Here is a 23,565-nt window from a genome sequence, read left to right on the forward strand (position 1 = left end):
AAGTAGTATGTGTTACTTTGTGATCGATTCACACTAAATCTGCCCGAAAAAGTTAATGCTTTTCCTGTCTGGTACAAATACAACTTTAAACGATATATTAAACCTTATTACTGCAAGTATTTTCTCTGGTACCTCAGGTGTCCCCTGCCTTTCCAACGTTCGCTTTACGAAACCTCACTGTTACGAAAGACCTACATTAGTTCCCTGTTTTCGCTAAAAAGGTGTTTTCACTGTTACGAAAAAAGGCAGCGCACGAAAAAAATCAGCAGCCGCTCCTCCCCCGGATTCGGAACTGCATTCTCACCGGCATTGCTTAAACTCGTGCCTGTGAGCAGCCGTTTGCAAGATAAGTTCTAAGGTATCGGAAAAGCCCAAAAGAGCTCGTAAGGGTGTTACACTTAACGTAAAACTAGACATAATTAAGCGTTTCAATTGTGGTGAACGAAGCAAGGACAAAGTGAGTTTGGCTTGTGGAAGTCGACGAAGATGATGTTGAAGAGGTTTTGGCATCCCATGACTGAGAACTGATAGATGAAGAGCTGATGCAATTGGAAGGAAAGGATAACAATCGAAACCGAATGCAGTTGCAAACGGACTGAAAGTGAAGTCGTCCAGGAACCGAACGTGATGCAACTGCGTGAGTTTTTCGCTGCAATGATAAAGTACGACTCTAATTTTGAAAGGCTACGTCGGTTTAGGGCATATTTGCAAGATGGTTTGAGTGCTTACAAAGAACTGTATGGTAGAAAAATGCGCAATGCTAGCAGTCAAGCAAGCCTTCAGCAGACGACGAACCTCGACCTTCGACATCAAGGCAGGCAGACATAAAAGAAGATGATCTGCCTGTCCTGATCAACGATGAGATGACACCCCAGTGTCCCACCACCCCAACCCCCGGGCCGCCGACAGATATTGTTTCGTGGAGAATGCAGCGGTAGCCGGGAGGCACCCAACACATCTTTATGAAAAAAGCCAAAATAAACAAGCTAATTAATTAGGTGCCGCCCGGCATGTAAATATCGATCCAGATCAGAGCCGATTGCGTCGCCTCTGATCTGGGCCGACATTTACGTGCCAGGCGGCACCTAATTAATTAGCTTGTTTATTTTGGCTTTTTTCTTAAAGATGTGATGGGTGTGTCCCAGCCACCGCTGCATTCTTTGCAGATCGGTATCGGTAGCTGGCCTGGAGGGTGAGGGTCACTGCACCACCCCAACCTCCGACGACTCAGCCTAACACACCATCATCAGTGTGCTCGATGTCTTCCCGATTCCCATAAGTGATACTACACTGTACGTACATTATTTCTACTTTATATAGGCTGTGTATTTTTAGGTGTTATTTGGTATGATTTGGCAGCTTCATAGCTTAAAGGTTACTGGAGAGCGCTTGCGCCGTGTTTTTGCCCAGAGCGCTTGTGTGAGATTTTTGCTACGGAGAACAGTGCAGGCAATGATTGTAGAGAAATATTTCTACTTTATATAGGCTGTGTATTTATCATATCATTCCTGCTTTTACTATATGTTACTGTTATTTTAGGTTTTATGTGTTATTTGGCATGATTTGGTAGGTTATTTTTGGGTCTGCGAACGCTCACAAATTTTTCCCATATAAATAAATGGTAATTGCTTCTTCACTATGACATTCTGGCTTACGAACCGTTTCATAGGAACGCTCTACCTTCGGATGACGGGGGAAACCTGCATAATCACACAGCAGGAATGATGTGATTGTGCCGGAGAGAATAGATTCACTAGGGTATTGGAGGACTTCAGATAGGGTTATGGCCAACAGGAGAGGACACAGTTTTAAGGTGCTTGTTAGTAGGTGCAGAAGAGATGTCAGGGGTAAGTTTTTTATGCAGAGAGTGGTGAGTACATGAAATGGGCTGCCGGTGATGTTGGTGGAGGCGAATACAATAGGGTCTTTTAAGAGACTCCTGGATAGCTTAGAAAATTAAGAGGGCTATGGGTAAGCTGAGGAAATTTCTGAAGTAAGTACATGCTTGGCACAGCATTGTGGGCTGAAGTGTCTATATTGCACTGTAGGATTCCTATGTTTCTTTCAATGTTAGAGGTGACTGAAGGTGACCTGAAAGAGATGCATAAAATTATCAAGGGTATAGTTTCCCCAGAGTGGAAATATCAAATACTGGAGAAACTCTTAAAATATTTGTGAGGCAAGTTTTTTTTAAAATGCATTGGTAGGAGGCTGGAACACAGCATCAGGGGATGGAGGGATATAGATTGCAATAGTTCAAATTGGCATCATGGTTGGCACAGATATCAGGGACCGAAGGCCTATTCCTGTACTGTATTGTTCTATGTTAATAGTCAAAAATAATTGGATTAAGCTGAAAGACATCAGAATTGCAATTTAATAAGACGACTCACCATAGAAAAACACTAAAATATATATCTAACATTTTATTGCAACTCTTTAAACGAAAATACAAGAGAGAAATGGTAAAACGTATACAGAGCAAAGCTATTGCAATGGAAGATACGAAGTGTATAAACAACTACAAGGAATTTTACAAAGCCATGGACATACTTAAACTTTGCATGCGGAGGGTATCTGAAGCAGGTGTCTTTTTTTAATAAAACACAGCAACAAGGAGTCATAATACAAGCCAAATTCCTTCAAATAAAAATCTGCTCTGGTCACGTCCTAAATGCCATGAAGGCCAACTATATTTATCCCAGTTCATTTTCAAAAGTAGAAGTTAGAATTTTTAAGCAGCTATGTAAGATGCAGCAATTACCTAGAGTTTAGTAATAATATGAGCACTATTAGTGCAAATCAAAACTGCAGATAAAAAGTATACAACTTATGTTCAATTGACTGGAAACCAAATCCTGCCGTTATTATCCATGCGTGGTATCGTCTTCCACAAAATCTTTGGCTTGTTCAGCTGTGATCACATCAATATGACTGACCTGAAAAAGTTTTTGTATGAATATCTAAATAAAGTAGCAAAGTATATAAAATGCAAAAGCATGGCAACTGAAACTATTAACGAAGAAAAGGGGAAACTTTACAGGAGGAACTAGAGCAACTATTATCGTGAAAAGAATTCATATACCAGTAAATTACATCAAATTACACCAATTCCTGAGCTGAAAGTGTTGATGTACAAGAAGGAAGTTGTCTGGGTTCTTATTTGCTAGTGATAGAGATGACCTTATTCAAACACAAAAATTTAGGGTTTACAAAGTAGATGCTGAGAAAATGTTTCTCGAAATGAGAGTATCTAGAACCAGAGGCATAATTTCAGAATGAGGGATCTCCCACTCCAAATAGACGAAACAGCTACTTCTCCCATTGGCTGGAATTCTCTAACCCAGATAACTATGAAGGTAGAGTCACTGAATATATTCACGGTTGAGACTAATAAGTTTTTAAACTACCAGAGTATGGGGAGAAAGCAGGAAAGTGACTCTGAGGTCATGATCTTACAAGGCAGTCTCAAGGAGTTGATTAATTTACTTTTGCCTAAATTCTAAAATCTGCAAATTAAAAAAAAATAGTGTAATAAAGGCAAAGCAGTGTTTTCGGATTCCTGGGTTTTCCAAATTTAAAACCAAGTGCTGAAAGTGCATCTTGAAGCTTGGTAAGTTACCTTATCTACTATGTTACATATCAGTGAAAACCACAATTCCAAGGAGGCTTAGTCATTTATGATATAACTTGATTCTAAATTTAATTACCTTCGATTTACAGATTACAAATCAGGGAAGGGAGAGAATAAATCATTGGAAAAGCATCATTTCTTAAGAGCTTAGAATTTGCCTGTGTTGTTTGAACATTCTTGGGAATACAAAGTTTTCTGACCTGCTTGGATTTTTGCCCACTCTTCCTCCTCCCAAACCATGCCCCACCCACTTTCTTCCAACCTGTCACTAGTGACAGTCCATAAAAACTGCATAAAATTGCCAAGTCCCATTTTATTAGTTTTTAAACTAATAAACTCGTCTCGGGCTTCCAGCCAGGTACAGGTTATCACTTTTAACTGACGTTTCAATGACTAATTATGCCATCTTCATCAGGGATGAGGCCTAGGTATGTCTAGTCCGGTGGTATATACAGTGGCATGCAAAAGTTTGGGCACCCCGGTCAAAATTTCTGTTATTGTGAATAGCTAAGCGAGTAAAAGATGAACTGATTTCCAAAAGGCATAAAGTTAAAGATGACACATTTCTTTAATATTTTAAGCAAGAAAACTTTTTTTATTTCTGTCTTTTACAGTTTCAAAATAACAAAATAGGAAAAGGGCCCGAAGCAAAAGTTTGGGCACCCTACATGACAGTACTTAGTAACACCCTCTTTAGCAAGTATCACAGCTTGTAAACGTTTTTTGTAGCCAGATAAGAGTCTTTCAATTCTTGTTTGGGGGATTTTCGCCCATTTTTCCTTGCAAAAGGCTTCTAGTTCTAGTGAGATTCTTGGGCTGTCTTGCATGCACTGCTCTTTGAGGTCTAGCCACAGATTCTCGACGATGTTTAGGTCAGGGGAATGTGAGGGTCATGGCAAAACCTTCAGCTTGCACCTCTTGAGGTAGTCCATTGTAGAATTTGAGGTGTGTTTAGGTTCATTATCCTGTTGTAAAAGCCATCTTCTTTTCATCTTCAGCTTTTTTACAGATGGTGTGATGTTTTGCTTCCAGAACTTGCTGGTATTTAATTGAATTCATTCTTCCCTCTACCAGTGAAATATTCCCCGTGCTACTGGCTGCAACACAAGCCCAAAGCATGATCAATCCACCCCCCCCACCCCGTGCTTAACAGTTGGAGAGGGGGTCTTTTCATAAAATTCTGCACCCTTTTTTCTCCAAACATATTAGTCCACAGGACTTGTTTCCAAAATGCATTAGGCTTGTTTAGATGTTCCTTTGAATCTTTTGAATAGAACTTTTTGGCCGCAATGAGCAAACACCATCTGCAAAAAAGCCGAAGACGGAAAGGGGATGGCTTCTACAACAGGATAATGATCCTAAACACACTTCAAAATCCACAATGGACTACCTCAAGAGGTGCAAGCTGAAGGTTTTGTCATGGCCCTCACAATCCCCTGACCTAAACATCATCGAGAATCTGTGGATAGACCTCAAAAGAGCAGTACATGCAAGACAGCCCAAGAATCTCACAGAACTAGAAGCCTTTTTCAAGGAAGAATAGGCGACAATCCCCCAAACAAGAATTGAAAGACTCTTATCTGGCTACAAAAAGTGTTTCCAAGCTGTGATACTTGCCAAAAGGGGGTGTTACTAAGTACTGACCATGCAGGGTGCCCAAACTTTTGCTTCAGGCCCTTTTCCTTTTTTGTTATTTTGAAACTGTAAAAGATGGAAATAAAAAAAGTTTTCTTGCTTAAAATATTAAAGAAATGTGTCATCTTTAACTTTATGCCTTTTGGAAATCAGTTCATCTTTTACTCAGTTAGCTATTCACAATAACAGAAATTTTGATCAGCGGTGCCCAAACTTTTGCATGCCACTGTATACCCCATGTCGTTTGTCCCTCTTGATTGGTCAGTGCTCATCAAATCAGGTTTCTGCTCTTCCACCTTGCTTACAATCAAATTCCAGTTCTTACTTAAGAGTGAGATCTTCGTCCTTGTTAAAATTCTTTTCTAGTCTTACGTCATGGCTTCCTTCATCAGGCGGTCCCAAAAGCCAATGACGCAGCACAGTAGTTTTGTCCTGCCGAAGTTAATCCTATGGCCATTGCAAATGCAGTGTTCTGCTGCTGCCGATTTCTCCAAGTAACCCAAACAGACACACCTACTGGGCTCCTCGATGTGGGTTTCCACTATGCGCTCCGATTGGCCGATATACGCTGTTCTGCATTCACAGGGAATCCTGTAAGCGCCAGTCACCTGGAGTCCCAGATCATCTTTGACCCACATAAACTGTGATTTGAACTTCCTTACAGGTTTGTGGATGGTATTAATCTGGTATTTCTTCAGGATCCTGGCAATCCTTCCAAAAGCTGTGGAAATAGGGAAAACTACCCAGATACCCCAAATGCTTCTTCAGATACATCAATGACACCTTCATAGTGTTGCCTCAAGGACTCCAGGCACTCCAACAGTTCCACAATCATCTGAACAGCATACATCCAAACATTCAATTTATGATGGAGATTGAGAAGAATGGTTGCCTCCCATTCTTGGACATTCTAATATGACGAAAACCAGACAGTAGCCTCAAGCATGGCTATTAACATGATTTTAACATGAAAGTGAATTGGAAAAACTGAACCTCGAGAGAATTTGTAGGGGTGGCTTTTTAGAACAGCTTGTTGTTGAGTCCACTAGGGGATCAGCTGTGCTGGATTGGGTGTTGTGCAATGATCTGGAGATGATAAGAGAGCTTAGGGTTAAGGATCCCTGAGGAAACAGCGATCACAATATGACTGAGCTCATTTTGAAATTTGAGAAGGAGAAACTAAATTCCAATATGGTGGTATTTCGGTGGAATAAAGGAAATTACAATGGCATGAGAGGGGAACTGGCCAAAGTTGACTGGAAAGGGACGCTAGCAGGAGGACAGCAGAGCAGCTTATGGCTGGAGTTTTTGTGAAAAATGATGGAAGTACAAGACAGATATATTCCAAATAAGAAGAAATTTTTGAATGGAAGAAGGACACTACTGTGGCTGACAAGTGAATTCAGAGCCAAAGTAAAAGCAAAAGAGAGGGCAGACAAGGAAGCTAAAGCTAGTGGGAAGATAGAGGATTGGGAAACTTTTAAAACTTTGCAGAATAAAACTAAGAAGGTCATCAGGAAGGAAAAGATGAATTATGAAATGAAACTGGCAACCAATATCAAAGATGATACTAAAAGCTCAAGTAGATAAGAGGTAAAAGAGAAGTCGAGGACAGATATAGGACCAACAGAAAATGACACTGGACATATTATAATGAGAGACGCAGAGATGGCACAAGAACCGAATGCGTATTTTGGATTAGTAAATTTGCTGATGACACAAAGGTTGGGGGTGTTGTGGATAGTGTGGAGGGCTGTCAGAGGTTACAGCGGAACATTGTTAGGATGCAAAATTGGGCTGAGAAGTGGCAGATGGAGTTTAACCCAGGTAAGTGTGAGATGGTTCATTTTGGTAGGTCAAATATGATGTCAGAATATAGTATTAATGTAAGACTCTTAGCAGTACGGAGGATCAGAGGGATCTTGAGGTCAGAGTCCACAGGACACTCAAAGCTGCTGCACAGGTTGACTCTGTGATTAAGAAGGCATACAGTACATTGGCCTTCCTCAACCGTGGGATTGAATTTAAGGGCCGAGAGGCAATGTTACAGCTATATAGGTCTCTGGTCAGACCCTACTTGGAGTACTGTGCTCAGTTCTGGTTACCTCACTACAGGAAGGATGTGGAAACCATAGAAAGGGTGCAGAGGAGATTTACAAGGATGCTGCCTGGATTGGGGAGCATGCCTTATGAGAATAGGTTGAATGAACTCGGCCTTTTTTCCTTGGAGCGACAGAGGATGAGAGGTGACCTGATAGAGGTGTAAAAGATGATGAGAGGCATTGATCATGTGTATAGTCAGAGGCTTCTTCCCAGGGCTGAAATAGCTAACAAGAGGGCACAGTCTTAAGGTGCTTGGAAGCAGGTACAGAGGAGATGTCAGGTGTAAATTTTCTTTTACTTACACAGAGTGGTGAGTGTGTGGAATGGGCTGCCGGCGACAGTGGTGGAGGCGGATACGATAGGGTCTTTTAAGAGACTCCTGGACAGGTACATGGAGCTCAGAAAAATAGAGGGCTATGGATACCCCTAGGAAATTTCTAAGGTAAGGACATGTTTGGCACAGTGTTGTGGGCCGAAGGGCCAGTATTGTGCTGTAGGTATTCTATGTTCATAGTGGAAGACACCTGCAGTAGACCGGACATTCAAAAGTGTTGAGGAAGTGAAGTACATGCAGTGAAAATTATGACAGAGAAGGTGCTCAGGAAGCTTAATGGTCTGAGGGTGGATAAATCTCCTGGACCTGATGGAACCTTGGGTTCTGAAGGAAAGAGCTGGAGAGATTGCAGAGGCATTAACAATGATCTTTCAAGAATCGATAGATTCTGGCATTGCACCGGATGACCGGAAAATTACAAATGTTACTCTGCTATTTAAGAAGGATGGGAGGCAGCAGAAAGGAAGCTATAGACCTGTTAGCCTGACATCAGTGGTTGGGAAGTTGTTGGAATCCATTGTTAGGGGTGAGATTACAGAGTACCTGGAGGCAAATGACAAGACAGGCCAAAGCCAGAATGGTTCCCTGAAAGGAAAATCCTGCCTGACTACCTACTGCAATTTTTTGAGGAAATTACAAGCAGGGTAGACAAAAGGAGATGCAGGAGATGTGGTGTACTTTGATTTTCAGAAGGCCTTTGACAGGATAAGAGCCCATGGAATTACAGGGAAGTTACCAGCCTGTGTGGAGCATTGGCTGGTCGGAACAATACAGAGAGTAGGAATAAAGGCATCCTATTCTGGCTGGCTGGCAGTTACCAGCTGAGTTCCACAGGGGTCAATGTTGGGACTGCTGTTTTTTTTTTTATGGTGTATGTCAATGACTTGATATTGGGGATTAGTGGATTTGTGGCTAAATTTGCCGATGTTACAAAGATAGGTGGAGGAGCGGGTAGTGTTGAGAAAACAGAGAGCCTGAAGAGAGACTTAGGTAGTTTAGGGGAATGGACAAAGAAGTGACAAATGAAATACAATGATGGAAAGTGTATGGTCATGCACTTTGGTGGAAGAAATAAATGGACAGACTATTATTTAGATGGGGAGAGAATTTAAAATGCAGAGATGCAAAGGGACTTGGGAGTTCTTGTGCGGGATACCCTTAAAGGTTAACCTCCAGGTTGAGTCGGTGGTGAAGAAAGCAAGTGCAATGATGGCATTCATTTTGAGAGGTATAGAATATAAGAGCAGGGATGTGACATTGAGGCTCTATAAAACATTTGTGAGACCACACTTGAGAGTACTGTATGTAGTTTTAGGCTGCTTATTTTAGAAAGGATATACTGACATTGGACAGTTCAGAGAAGATTCACGAGAATGAATCCAGGAATGAAAAGGTTACCGTATGAGGGACGTCTGGCAGCTCTTGGGCTGTATTTCCTAGAGTTTAGGAGAATGAGAGGGGATCTCATAGAAAATTGAAAAGCCGGACCTTTATCAGGATTGCTGCCTGAGCTGTGTGCTAATGATGGTAAGAATAGCAGAATTAAGCAGATGAATGTGTGGCTAAGTAACTGGTGCAGGGGGCAGGGCTTCAAATTCTTGAATCATTGGGATCTATTTTGGAGAAGGTATCACTTATACAAAAAGATGGATTACACCTGAACTCAAAAGGTACTAATATCCTGGTGGGATTGTTTAATATAGCTGTTAGGAAGGGTTTAAACTAAGTTGGCAAGGGGAAGGAAACCAAGGTGTTAGGGTCCAGGAAGAAGAAAATAGAAATGTCAAAAATACTGTGCAGCAAAGATGGCAAGAAGGACAGGCCGGAGAATATACAGGATAATTTGCTGCAAAATAGAAATATAGCAAAATCGACAACAGATACTGATCTAAATGTACTGTACTTAAATGCACGCAGCATTAGAAATAAAGTGGATGACCTTGCTGCACAGCTGCAGGTTAAAAGATATGACACTGTGGCCATCACCTAGTCATGGCTAAATGATAGATGTGATTGGGAGCTGAATAAGGATACATAGTGTATAGGAAAGATAGGAAGGTAGGTAAAAGGGGTGGCTGGCCCTGATGGTAAGTAACGATATCAAATCAATAGAAAGAAGGGACATAGGATCAGAAGAGGTAGAATCCTTATGGGTAGAATTAAGAAATGGCAAGGGTAAAAAGACACGAATAACAGTTATATACAGGCCTCCAAACAGCAGCTGGGATGTGGACTACAAGTTGCAGCTGGAAATAGAAAAAGTGTGTTAGAAGGAAAATGTCAAGATAATTATGGGGGATTTTAATATGAAAGTGGATTGGGAAAGTCAGGAAGGTAATGGATCTCAGGAGAGGAAGTTTGTAGAATGCCTACAGGATGGCTTTTTGGAGCAGTTTGTCCAGAAGCCCAGCAGGGGACCGGCTGTTTTGGATTGGGTGCTGTGTAACGAACCTGAGGCGATTAGGGAGCTGGAGGTAAAGGAACCCCTTGGAAGTAGTGATCATAATATGATTGAGTTCAGTTTCAAATTTGAAAAGGAGAAGCTGGTATCAGGTGTATCGATATTTCAGTGGAACAGGGGAAATTACAGTGGTATGAGAGAGGAACTGGCCCAAGTCGATTGGAAAAGTAAGCTAAATGGAGGGACAGCAGAGCAGAATTGGATGAAATTCCTACAAGAAATAAGGAAAATACAGGAAAAATATATTCCAAGAAAAAAGAAAATCATGAATGGAAAAATGGCACAAATGTGGCTAACGAGAGGTTAAGGCAAAAATAAAAGCAAAAGAAACGGCGTACGAGGAAGCAAAAATTAGTGGGAAAAATGAAGACTGGAAGACTTTTAAAAACTTATAGAAGGAAACTAAGAAAGTCATTAGGAAAGAAAAGATGAATTATGAAAGGAAGTTGGCGATTAACATAAAAAAGGATACTAAGAGTTTTTTTTAAGTATATGAAGAGTAAAAGAGTGACAAGGGTAGATACCGGACCGATTGAAAATGATGCTGGAGAAATTATAATGGATAACAAAGAGATGGTGGAGGAACTGAATGAGTATTTTGCATCAGTCTTCACAGTGGAAGACATGAGCAATATACCTGATAGCCAGAGGTATCAGGGAATAGAATTAGGTACAGTCAAGATTACTGGAGAGAAAGTGCTTGGGAAACTAAGTGGACTAAGAATAGATAAGTCTCCCGGTCCGGATGAGGTGCACCCAAGGGTTCTGAAGGAGGTGGCTTTGGAGACTGTGGAAGCATTGGAAATGATCTTCCAGGAATCAATAGACTCTGGCATGGTTCCAGAGGACTGGAAGGTCGCAAATGTAGTTCCGCTATTTAAGAAAGGAAGGAGGCAGCAAAACGAAAATTACAGACCTATTAGTCTGACATCGGTAGTTGGAAAGATATTGGAGTCAATCCTCAAGGACGAGGTTATGAAATACCTCGAGGTGCATGACAAGATAGGCCGAAGCCAGCATGGTTTCATGAAGGGAAGATCCTGCCTCACCAACCTATTGGAATTTTTTGAGGTAATCTCGAATAAGATTGACAAGGGAGAGGCTGTGGATGTTATGTATTTGGATTTTCAAAAGGCCTTCGATAAGGTGCCGTGTATGAGGCTGCTTAATAAGATGAGAGCCCATGGAATTATAGGAAAGATATTGAAATGGGTGGAGCATTGGCTGATAGGCAGAAAGCAAAGGGTGGGAATAAAGGGATCCTATTCTGATTGGTTGTCGGTTACTAGTGGTGTTGGGGCCACTTCTTTTTATGATGTTTATCAATGATTTGGATTATGGATTAAATGGTTTTGTGGCTATGTTTGCGGATGACACCAAGATAGGTGGAGGAGCAGGAAATGTTGAAGAAACGGAAAGGTTGCAGAGAGACTTAGTCAGTTTAGGAGAGTGGGCAAAGAAATTGCAGATGAGATACAATGTTGACAAATGTACAGTTGTACATTTTGGAAGAAGAGATAATCGGGCAGTTTATCTCCTGGAATGCAGGGGCTAACATATGAGGAGCGTTTGTCAGCTCTTGGACTGTATTCATTAGAGTATAGAAGAATGAGAGGGGATCTCATAGAAACATTTCGAATGTTGAAAGGGTTGGACAGAGTAGATGCGGAAAGGTTGTTTCCCTTGGTGGGTGAGTCCAGGACAAGAGGCCATAGTCTTAAAATTAGAGGGTACCCAGTTGAAACAGAGATGAGGAGAAATTTTTTTAGCCAGAGGGTTGTGGATTTGTGGAATTCGTTGCCACATACAGCTGTGGAGGCCCGATCATTGAGGGTGTTTAAGGAGGAGATTGACAGGTATCTAATTAGTCAGGGTATCAAGGGATATGGGGAAAAAGCCGGAAATTGGAACTAGATGGGTGAATAGTTTAGCTCATGGGGAGCTGCGGAGCAGACTCGATGGGCCAAATGGCCTACTTCTGCTCCTTTGTCTTGTGATCTTGTGAACATTCCGAATGTTAAAAGGACTGAACAGATTAGATATGGCAAAGTTATTTCCCATTGTAGGGGAGTCTAGGACAAGAGGGCATGACTTCAGGATTGAAGGATATCCATTTAGAACAGAGATGCTGAGAAATTACTTTAGTCAGAGGGTGGCTAATCTGTGGAACTTGTTGCCACGAGCAGCTATGGAGCCAAGTCATTGGGTCATAAGGAAGAGATAGATAGATTCTTGATTAGCCAGGGCATCAAAGTGTATGGGGAGAAAGCAGGGGAGTGGGGATGCCCAGAAGAATCGGATCAGCCCATGATTGAATGGCAGAGCAGATTTGATGGGCAGAATGGCCTACTTATAAGACCGTAAGATATAGGAGCGGAAGTAGGCCATGATCTATCAGAAAGCCACTCACACAGACTTATACTTCAATAATAACAGCCACCATCATGCCTCCCAACTTAGAGTAGTTCTTTCTACTTTGGTTAACCGTGCAAAAACTATTTCGGACCCAGAGAATCTCCATGATGAAATACGTATGATGTTCCTAAAGGACAGGTACTAGGTGAATGTAATCAATTTGGTCCTTAAAAGAGCCAATGGAAAAACCATAAAACCTAACAACGAGGAGGAACCGCCTGTCTTCCGTATATTTCCAGTTTCTGAATGGATCGTGAGGATCCTGAAGAAAAATCCACAAACCTGTAAGGAAGCTCAAATCACAGCTTATGTGGGTCAAAGATGACCTTGGACTCAGTGAACACAAAATACTCTGCAGATGCTGGGGTCAAAGCAACACGCACAACACGCTGGAGGAACTCAGCAGGTCGGGCAGCATCCATAGTTTCAATGTTTGGGGCCGGAATCCTTCGTCAGGACTGAAGAGGGAAGGGGCAGAGGCCCTATAAAGAAGGTGGGGGGAAGGCCTATTCCCAGTTCCTCCATCTCCGCCGCATCTGCCCCCACTACCTTCTTTATAGGGCCTCTGCCCCTTCCCTCTTTAGTCCTGACGAAGTGTTCCTCCCCGAAACGTTGACTGATCATTTCCACGGATGCTGCCCGACCTGCTGAGTTCCTCCAGCGTGTTGTACGTGTTACCTCGGACTCAGGATGGCTGGTGTTTACAAGATTCCCTGTGAAAGTGGAGCAGCGTATATCAGCCAGACGGAATGCATAGTGGAAACCCCCATCGACGAACACAGGAGGTGCATTCATTTGGATTACCCAGAGAAACTGGCAGCAGCGGAACATTGCATTCGCAATGGTCATAAGGTTGACTTCGACCACACAAAACTATTGTCCCATGCCAAAGGTTTTTGGGACCACCTGGTAAAGGAAGCCATTGAAATAAAACAGGAGGTACAGATGATGGGGGTATCTATAATCACTGGACTAGACGTGCCAAGGCATCATACCCGATGAAGATGACAGAGTTTGTCATCGAAGTGTCTGTTAAAATCGATATCTGTACCTGACTGGAAGCCTAAGAAAAGTTTATTTGTCATATATGCTGGGAAAGCACTAGATCCTTTTTCCGTTTTTAAATTGATCAAATAAATCAGCTTTTCAAAATAAATTTCAAATACAATATAAATAGGTTACAGCATCCAATTTTCTAGTGAAATTACCTTATTCCTGAATTTCACTCCGTAGAACTTGTCTGCAGATTCAAGCAATTCCGGCCTGAATGTAGTTGTAATGAACTGGGCATGTGAAGAAAGCTCGGATATCATATCTATTATGAGAAAGATTATTAATAAAGGAAAAATAAGCAAAATTACAAATTACAAAAACATAGAGTAAATGGCAACTAGTCTAAATTAACCGACTTTTAAAGAATGGTGCAGACTACTAAATAATAGGTTCGATTTAGCAATGAGAACAAACTATTTGAATGCAGCCATCACTACAGGAGGTCTAGGTGATGAGTTTGCACAGACTGAATGCTAAGAGCCTGCCAGGTACCTAGCAGCTAAGGTAACCCATCTATCCATTTGATTTGACCTTGTACATGTAGTTGCAAACATAATCCAAATATCACGCCTCTCCTCAGCACACCCACTAAACAATCAACCCTCTGGTTCAGCGATTATATTAAATTTAAATTGGCATTAAAATTGTAAATTCTCACTCATATTCACTATTTGTTCCTTTTTTTCCCCCAAACCTAACAAAATAATCAGGCCAAGTAGTTCCAGTAGGGATTTCTGTACTTCCTAAGTTTGCCCTGTGGTCTTAATAACGCACAGCCATCAATCCAAGTCTTTTTCATTATTTTACTGATACCAGTCAGAAGTTGCCTTGTCTTATCCTTTAAATTAACTCTACAATGGTTCACATACTTTAGTTCTAGTTTCTTCATTCACTAAATTGGAAAATATTGTTTGGTAACTTGACACTTCGATTACTTATAATACTGCTTTGTGACAACCACATAACTTAGGAATATAATGTTCAGCTGCAGCCCAAATACCAATACTTGCACCAGATTTTTATGAAGATTCATGGTATTCACCCAACTCTTCCTTGTTTACTTTGACTCCAGAATGTTTACGTTTCTTTGGGGGAGGAGTTCAGATTAGGTAGGCGCCTAAGATTTGGTATGTCATCAAAGACTAGAAAATTTCTAGATGTACCATGGGCAGGATTCTAATTCACTGTCCGGTACAGAGAGGCCACTGCACCGGATTGGGAAAGCTGCACAAAGTTGCAAACTCAGCCAGCTCCACCATAGACACTAGCCGCTCCAGCAGAGGACATCTTCAAAAGGCAATGCATCAAAAAGGCTGCATCCATCATTAAGGACCTCCATCACCTAGGACAAGTCCTCTTCTCACTGCTACCATCAAGGAAGAGCTACAAGAGCATGAAGATAGGCACTCAATATTTTAGGAACAGCTTCTTCCCCTCCACCATTAGGTTTATGAATGGGCAATGAATTGATGTACACTACCTTACTTTTCTTTAGCTCTTTTTGAACTACTTATTTAATTTTTATACATTTCTTATTGTAATTTGTTTTATTATGTATTTTTAAAATTATATTTCAGTCAGAAACATGTGAAATCCCCACAGCTTTGTTACTACCACCAGATCTACACAACTATGGAATCAGCATACAAGAGGGAGACTGAACTCTTGGCTAAGTGATGCAATAACAACCACCTCTCACTCATTGTCAATTAGACCAAGGAACTGATTGTAGACTTCAGGAGAGGGTAACCAGGGGTCCCAGAGCACAACAGCACATCTACTTCCTCAGGAGTCTGCGTTGGTTTGGCATGTCATCAAAAACCTTGGTAAACTTCTGTAGATGTGTAGTGAGAAATGAGCTGACTGGCTGCATTACAGCCTGCTATGGGACCACCAATGCCTGTCAGTGGAAAATTGTACAAAAGGCACTGGATTTTACCCAGTACATCACAGTAAAACCCTCCCAACCATTGAGCACATCTACATGAAACGTTGCCGTAGAAAAGCAGCATCTGTCAAAGACCCTCACTACCCAGACCATGCACTTTTCTCACCACTGCCATCAGGTTGGATGAAGGTACAGGTGCCTCGGGACTCACACCACCAACTTCAGGAACAGTTACTACTCCTCAACCACTAGGCTCTTGAACAAAAGGGGATAGCTACACTCATTTAAGGACTCCATTATATTGTTATTTCATGTTCATTATCTATTGCTAATTATTTGTACCTGCATTTGCAGATTGTTTACAGCTCACAGTTATTGTTCTATAGATTTGCTAGGTATGCCCACAGAAAAAGAATCTCAAAGTTGTATGTGGTGACATGTACTCTGATAAACTTTACTTTGAAGTTCTCTGATAAAACTTATGCCTAAAATTTATTATAATGTTTTCCTATTTAAATATATTGTTTTTTTTCTTTATGGATGAATCACAGGACAATACTGTGCTGTGACAATAAAATTATCTAAAAGTAAAAACTGCAGATGATGGAAATCAGAAATAAAAAAAACAAGATGCAGGAATCGATGGGAAGCGCACTTGACAAATGCTGGCTATGGCATGCTTCCAGTATTTTCTGCTTTCATCTCAATAAAACAAAGTTGGGCTCTAACAACACTTCCACCATCATCAGAGCATCAATACATCTCGCATACGTTATAAGAAATCATAACTTGATTTGAGGTGGACTGTGAAATAAGTATGAGATATTCAAATGAGAGCCTGAAATTTATCGTAAAACAAAATGAAACACTCAGTACGAGAAACTCAGGTGAAGGATTGCATGAAAACAAATCAGCAACACTTAAGAAATTAAGTAGCTTTCTTTTTTGAAAAAAAAAACATCCACTCCAACTCAGTCTTTCTGCCTCCAGAGGCGTTGGTCATTTTGTATGCAGTTTGTTTCGTTCAAACATCAGTTCCTGTTCACAAGCTTCTTTTTACATCATTTCCTGCATGAATTAATTTGGTTTATGACTTACAGCAGTGTCATAAGACATCTATCTCCATCCATGCTTTATTTCAAAGTTCAAAGCACATTTATTATCAATGTATATTATATACAACCTTGAGATTTGTCTCCTTACAGCCAGCCACAAACAGATCCAATAGAACCCATAAAAAAGTTTATCAAATACCCAATATACAAAAAAAACCATGCAAACAATAAAAAGTAAACAAACAACATTCGCAACTAAAGTTCATAAAGTGAATTCAGAGTCACAAATCCAGTCCAGGACAGTTAGTTGCAGGCCACAGCTTCGGTTCAGTGCACAGACAAGTAAACTTTGCTGAGCAGCAAGCTGAACATTGGCCCATTCTTCAGCCCCGGCCCTGACACCCTGATCTTTTTAATCTGCACAAACATCAGCTTATTCCTTGCTCTCAGACCCGAGCCCCTCCACCTCAATTTGGCCTGTACTCGGCATTTTCAATCTGGCCCAGTATTTAAATCTGTCAAATATCAACTTGTTTCTTGTTCTCGGGCCCAGGCCCCACCACCTTGACTCTGCTTTGCCTTGGATCAGCCACTCTGAATCAGTTCAAAGTTCAAATTAAATTTTATTATCAAACTACATTCATTTTCCTATGGGCATATTCAGTAAATCTATAACTCCATCCACTCCAACAATGGCCAAACATTGGTTCATTCCTCACTCTCAGGCCTAGGCCTTAACCCATACACACCACCCTGCAACGGTCCCGCACATTCAAGACTTCAGTTCACACCGCAAAAATGCTAAGTTGTAAAGGCAATTCAAAAGCTCATCTCCAAAAGGGAAGTTGCAAGCTACTGGTCATAGTGACTGGTTTTCAGAAAAAAATGTGATTAATACAGCAGTTAACAGATTTGTTTGCTGCCAGTAAGGCATCACTGTGTTTCACAAGCGCCATCTTAAACCGGAAACAGCAGTAGCTGTGAGACTTAAGCTTTCTTGATATTGATAAACATTTAGTAGATGTACTTTGAAGTAAGTATTAGGTTTATTATTCATCACTATTAAGCTATCGTTAGGTATGAATTTGGTCAACTCCGCAGCATAGCTATAGAATGCTGCATGTGTGTATTACCTTGTTTAACGCTGATCGTGAGAATATTGATAATATTAAGTTTTCTCAAGCTGAAAAAAGTTTCCAGCTTGGATGATTTTTGAGAAGGTGTTTAACTCACTCCCTAGTTTTGTACACAAATAACTCCTTCAAAAGTATCGTCTGTGGACTGGTGATGCATCTGAATGCCATACGCTACAAAGTCAACTTCCGACCTGATTACCAAGACGTAAAACAGAGGACAGAATACAGTGCATTGACGTCTATGCGCTGCTCAAGTGAGTCCACCACCAGCATAGCTGCAGCACAAGCTTATGTCAGAGCTGAAGCAGCAAGAATGAGAGCGATTTATGCTAAACGTGAAGGTGAAATGCAAACATAAGCTCACATAGACATGGAGAAAGCATGTATAAACATGGAGAGAACATGTATAAAAGCCGCAGTAAATGCATTCAGGGAAGAGCATGATGCTGAGGCTGCCTTAGCAGAGGCAAAGGTGTATGAAGCAGTGGTGAACCAATCAGCCATGCTTTGTCATCACAACAGCCAATGCAGTTTTCTGAAGAATATGTCCAAACACACTTTGGCTATGAAAAAGACAGTGCTCCAGCTCTACAGGTAGAAGCTGTTCACACCACTCAAACAACATGCCTTTCACTCAGTCCTGCTGTTCACAGTCATTGTCTACAACTAGTCATGGCCTTGGTCATACTTTATTAATCCCGGGGGAAATTGGTTTTCATTACAATTGCTCCATAAATAATAAATAGTAATAGAACCATAAATAGTTAAATAGTAAGATGTAAATTATGCCAGTAAATTATGAGATAAGTCCAGGACCAGCCTATTGGCTCAGGGTGTCTGACCCTCCAAGGGAGGAGTTGTAAAGTTTGATGGCCACAGGCAGGAATGACTTCCTATGACGCTCAGTGCTGCATCTCGGTGGAATGAGTCTTGGCTGAATGTACTCCTGTGCCCACCCAGTACATTATGTAGTGGATGGGAGACATTGAGAGAGTCCAGTTCCATCCCCACAACATCAATGGCCTTACGAATGAGTTTGTTGATTCTGTTGGTGTCTGCCACCCTCAGCCTGCTGCCCCAGCACATAACAACAAACATGATAGCACTGGCCACCACAGACTTGTAGAACATCCTCAGCATCGTCCGGCAGATGTTAAAGGACCTCAGTTTCCTCAGGAAATAGAGACGGCTCTGACCCTTCTTGTAGGCAGCCTCGGTGTTCTTTGACCAGTCCAGTTTATTGTCAATTCGTATCCCCAGGTATTTGTAATCCTCCACCATGTCCACACTGACCCCCTGGACAGAAACAGGGGTCACTGGTACCTTAGCTCTCCTCAGGTCTACCACCAGTTCCTTAGTCTTTTTCACATTAAGCTGCAGATAATTCTGCTCACACCATGTGACAAAGTTTCCTACCGTAGCCCTCATCTCCCTTGCTGATGCATCCAACTATGGCAGTCATCCGAAAACTTCTGAGGATGACAAGACTCTGTGCAGTAGTTGAAGTCCGAGGTGTAAATGGTGAAGAGAAAGGGAGACAACACAGTCCCCTGTGGAACCCCAGTGCTGCTGATCACTCTGTCGGACACACAGTGTTGCAAGTACAACAGCAAAGACCCACAATACTTCCTTCTGTAGTTTTAACACAGCAAAGTCAGGATCTGCTACTGATACTAATCACATCTGCAGAGGCATGGACAACTGAGCTTTCATCTATTCCAAGACACATATTTGGCAAACCTTTCTCCACAATGGTCTTGTTCAGGAGCTACAGAAGCATTAGATTTGGCTTGGTATCTGGCTTGCTGAGACCTAGTCAGAGCAGGACTAAAAGAGTTCAACACCAGTCTGCCAGTTATGCATCCTGGAAGTCAAGCCTGCAATGCTGTGGAAGGACTAAGTCTTAAACCTTGTGAAGAGCTAGACTGGGGTTAAATTGGGGGGGGGGGGGGCATTGCAACATGCAACAAAGGTTAGAGCAGTACACATTGATAATAAAGCTATGGGTTCGAAAATGCTGTGACAGTGGCTGGACAAAAGTTATGGCTCTCCAGAGGCAATTAAAGAATCCCTTTTCAACAGACCCGACAATTTTATAAAGCTCTCACATGAAGAACCGCAGAAGTTTCTGGAGCTCACAGATCTGTTGTCAGAACTACAAGTCACAAAAAACGAGGGTCACCTACCAGGACTGAGTTTCTTGGACACTGCAAGAGGAATGAACCCTACAGTGGGGAAACTACCGAACAACATGCAAGAATGGTGGATAACTGAAGGGTCTGAGTATAAAACGAAGTATGCTGCCTCTTATTCACTATTTTCATTCTATATATAATCCGCCTGCTGACATAGAGAAATGCGAAATGACCCTAGTATTATACTCTCAACTTCTGGCTACAATTCATTCAAAGAGAGGCTTCCAGCGGAAGCATGGAAAACCAAATGCCCGATCGCAATCAACAAAAGTGAGGCAGAAAAATGCCACAAACCTCGATGGACAATGCCGTGTGCATAAGAAACCTCACTCCTAAAGGAAATGCAGACGGTTCAGAGGAAAACCATTGGCAGACTGGCAACTTTTTCTAAAGGCGAACTCAGTATGTCGTACTGTAAGGCTATCCTACACTGTACCGAGCTCAACAGTGACCAACTCATAGCAGCAATTCATTCAGGGCAAGCACATTGGGCTACTACTGGTTCCTGCACACCCGCAGAACACAACGAGCAGCCAACTGAGAGTCCATGCATTAGTTACTTCCTCATGCACAAAGGTATGTGGGAAAGTGTTCAAAGGCAAATCCTATTCTAAAATATGACAAGGTAGTATCTACCCATAAGGACATGTTGAGCAAAAAATAAAAGTGTATGTGAACACGAAGAATTCTGCAGATGCTGGAAATTCAAGCAACACACATCAAAGTTGCTGGTGAACGCAGCAGGCCAGGCAGCATCTGTAGGAAAAGGTACAGTTGACGTTTCCGGCCGAGACCCTTCGTCAGGACTAACTGAAGGAAGAGCTAGTAAGAGATCTGAAACTGGGAGGGGGAGGGGGAGATCCAAAATGATAGGAGAAGACAGGAGGGGGAGGGATGGAGCCAAGAGCTGGACAGGTGATTGGCAAAAGGGATATGAGAGGATCATGGGACAGGAGACCTAGGGAGAAAGAAGAGGGGGAGGGGGGCAACCCAGAGGATGGGCAAGGGGTATAGTCAGAGGAACAGAGGGAGAAAAAGGAGAGAGAGAGAGAGAGAGAGAGAGAGAGAGAGAAAAAGAATGTGTGTATATAAATAAATAACGGATGGGGCACGAGGGGGAGTGGGGCATTAGCGGAAGTTAGAGAAGTCAATGTTCATGCCATCAGTTTGGAGGCTACCCAGACGGAATAAGGTGAACCTGAGTGTGGCTTCATCTTTACATTAGAGGAGGCCGTGGATAGACATATCAGAATGGGAATGGGATGTGGAATTAAAAGGTGTATGTGATATTGGATGATCAGAGCAATGTGTCATTAGCAAAATCAACATTGACACATCTAAGGCTCTAAGGCTCTATCTCTTCATACACTCTAAAGATATGTTCTGGGGCATCAGAAGAGCCAGTGGATTGTCGTGTTGTTAATACCAGGGGAGGTCTGCTTACCTTTACTAACCCTCACTGAGTGCAATCATATTCCAACAGCAGGAGCAAAATCCCAACCCCTCTGCACGTGGTTATCCACATCTTAAAGACATAGCTGACAATATTCCCCAGTTGATTCTTCTGCTGAGATTACCCTGTTGTTTGACAGAGACACCATCCATGCAATATGATACACAAGCAGCACAATGGTTGGCAGAACACACTTTATGCCCAATGACTGGACCCGGGTTGGGTCATCATGGGTGAAGTCTGCCTCAATGTAGCTTATCAACCCACTGTCAACATGTTCAGGACTAATGACCAGGAGAACAGACACCCAGTCATTTCAGGCTCTGCAAGAGTAGAATCTGTATGAAAGAGAAGATTGTGGGTAAGCATCCCGACACATCTACCTCTGCTCAACCAGATTCAGGCAAGAATGTCACTTGGAAGGCACCTTCTATTGAAGGTGAGGACTTCCTCTGAATCATGAACAAAGCGTAGCCAAAGACAGTGTGTGTGCATTTGTAAGCGATCTCTCAGCACAGAGCAACTGAATTGGGCAAAGGTTAGAATCCTTCTTGTTGTTCAAAGACAGGGTTTTGCAGAGGATGTACAGTGCATCACAAAGCAGGGACCTCTTCCAATCCAAAGTTACTTTAGTGAACTCTGACTCTTTTTTGATTTTGAGGGGCGACAGCAAGTTGGAGGTCGGAGTAAGACAGCACAACTCACTTCAGAGGTACCTCATCCAATTGTCATTCTGGGTGAGCACCGTGTCACCGGTCTGCTCATCAGACATTACCATGAGGAAGAATGCTATCAAGGACAACATTTTCAAAGTGAGAACAGTTAAAGACTGTGCAGTAAGACGGTTTTGAGATTGCCCTTCTTTAAACACTTAACTAAATGAGAATTTGACTTTTAGTTTCAGTACTTAAGTTTGACATCATGGATGTCAGATGAGGAATGTTCTGCCTTTGGAGCTGCTGTTCGTTTTGCATGCAGTTTGTTTTGTAAAAACATGACATACTGCGTCCAATGCTCCCGGTGCGGCCTTCTGTATATTGGTGAGACTCAACGTAGACTGGGAGATCGTTCCACTGAACACCTATGTTCTGTCCGCCAGAAAAAGCAGGATCTCCCAGTGGCCACACATTTTACTTCCACGTCCCATTCCCATTCTGATATGTCTATCCACAGCCTCCTCTACTGTCAAGATGAGGCCACACTCAGGTTAGAGGAACAACACCTTATATTCCATCTGGGCAGCCTCCAACCTGATGGCATGAACATTGACTTCTCTAACTTCCGTTAATGCCCCTCTTCCCATTCTTACCCCATCCCTTATTTATTTTTTTTTTCTTTGTTTTCCTCTCTGTCCCTCTCACAATAACTCCTTGCCTGCTCTCCATCTTCCTCTGGCACTCCCCTCCCCCTTTCTTTCTCCCTAGGCCTCCCGTCCCATGATCCTCTTCCTTCTTCAGCCTTGTATCCCTTTTGCCAATCACCTGTCCAGCTCTTAGCTCTATCCCTCCCTCTCCTGTCTTCTCCTATCATTTTGGATCTCCCCTCCCCCTCTCACTTTCAAATCTCTTACTATCATTTCTTTCAGTTAGTCCTGACGAAGGGTCTCAGCCCCAAAATGTCGACTGTGCTTCTTCCTATGGATGCTGTCTGGCCTGCTGCATTCCACCAGCACTTTGTGTGAGATACATCGTGTTAGTAAGCTATATTTAAACCATTTTCTGCTCGGGTTAATTCCGATTTCGAGTAAGCTCGATAGAAAGATATCCATCTCCATCCACTCTTTATTTTCCATTGAAACAGCAATATCTCTGAGTCATAAGCTTTCTTAAACATTTAGGAGATGTACTTTGATTGTACCTCACTACCAACCTATTGTTATGCCACGAGTTTGGTCTATCCACGGCATAGGTATAAAATGTTGCATGTGTGTAATGCCTTGTTCAACGCTGATTGTGAAAATAATCAATAATATTAGTATATTCAGGTGCACAACCATTCTGTATTAAATCTAATATGTGTTTTACTTAACTTTCTGCAGTTTTATAAAATTCTCACATTAAAAACCCTGAAGGAAAACTTCTGGCTCTGGGGTGTGGAAACTCCCTGTCTAGCTTTGTACATGACATAATGTGAGGGCAACAAATATAAAGTGAAACACAACTCTGACATAGTACAGCACAATAAATCAGAAACTGGACTATTA

The 23,565-nt window shown here is 41.9% G+C and overlaps 1 protein-coding gene across 1 annotated transcript in view; it reads right to left on the minus strand.

Annotated features, from left to right (window-relative positions):
• Nucleotides 1–2,402: 2,402 nt before the first annotated feature.
• Nucleotides 2,403–23,565, minus strand: part of smc3 (structural maintenance of chromosomes 3) — a 132,070-nt gene continuing 110,907 nt past the window's right edge. The window contains exons 28-29 of the mRNA XM_063071234.1: nucleotides 13,791–13,897; nucleotides 2,403–2,939 (exon numbers count right to left, since the gene is read on the minus strand). Coding sequence (XP_062927304.1) covers nucleotides 2,868–2,939; nucleotides 13,791–13,897 — 179 coding nt within the window. The 3' untranslated portion in view covers nucleotides 2,403–2,867. The remainder of the gene's footprint in view (nucleotides 2,940–13,790; nucleotides 13,898–23,565) is intronic.

This window comes from Mobula hypostoma, chromosome 19 (genome assembly GCF_963921235.1).
Source record: "Mobula hypostoma chromosome 19, sMobHyp1.1, whole genome shotgun sequence".
NCBI lineage: Eukaryota > Metazoa > Chordata > Chondrichthyes > Myliobatiformes > Myliobatidae > Mobula > Mobula hypostoma.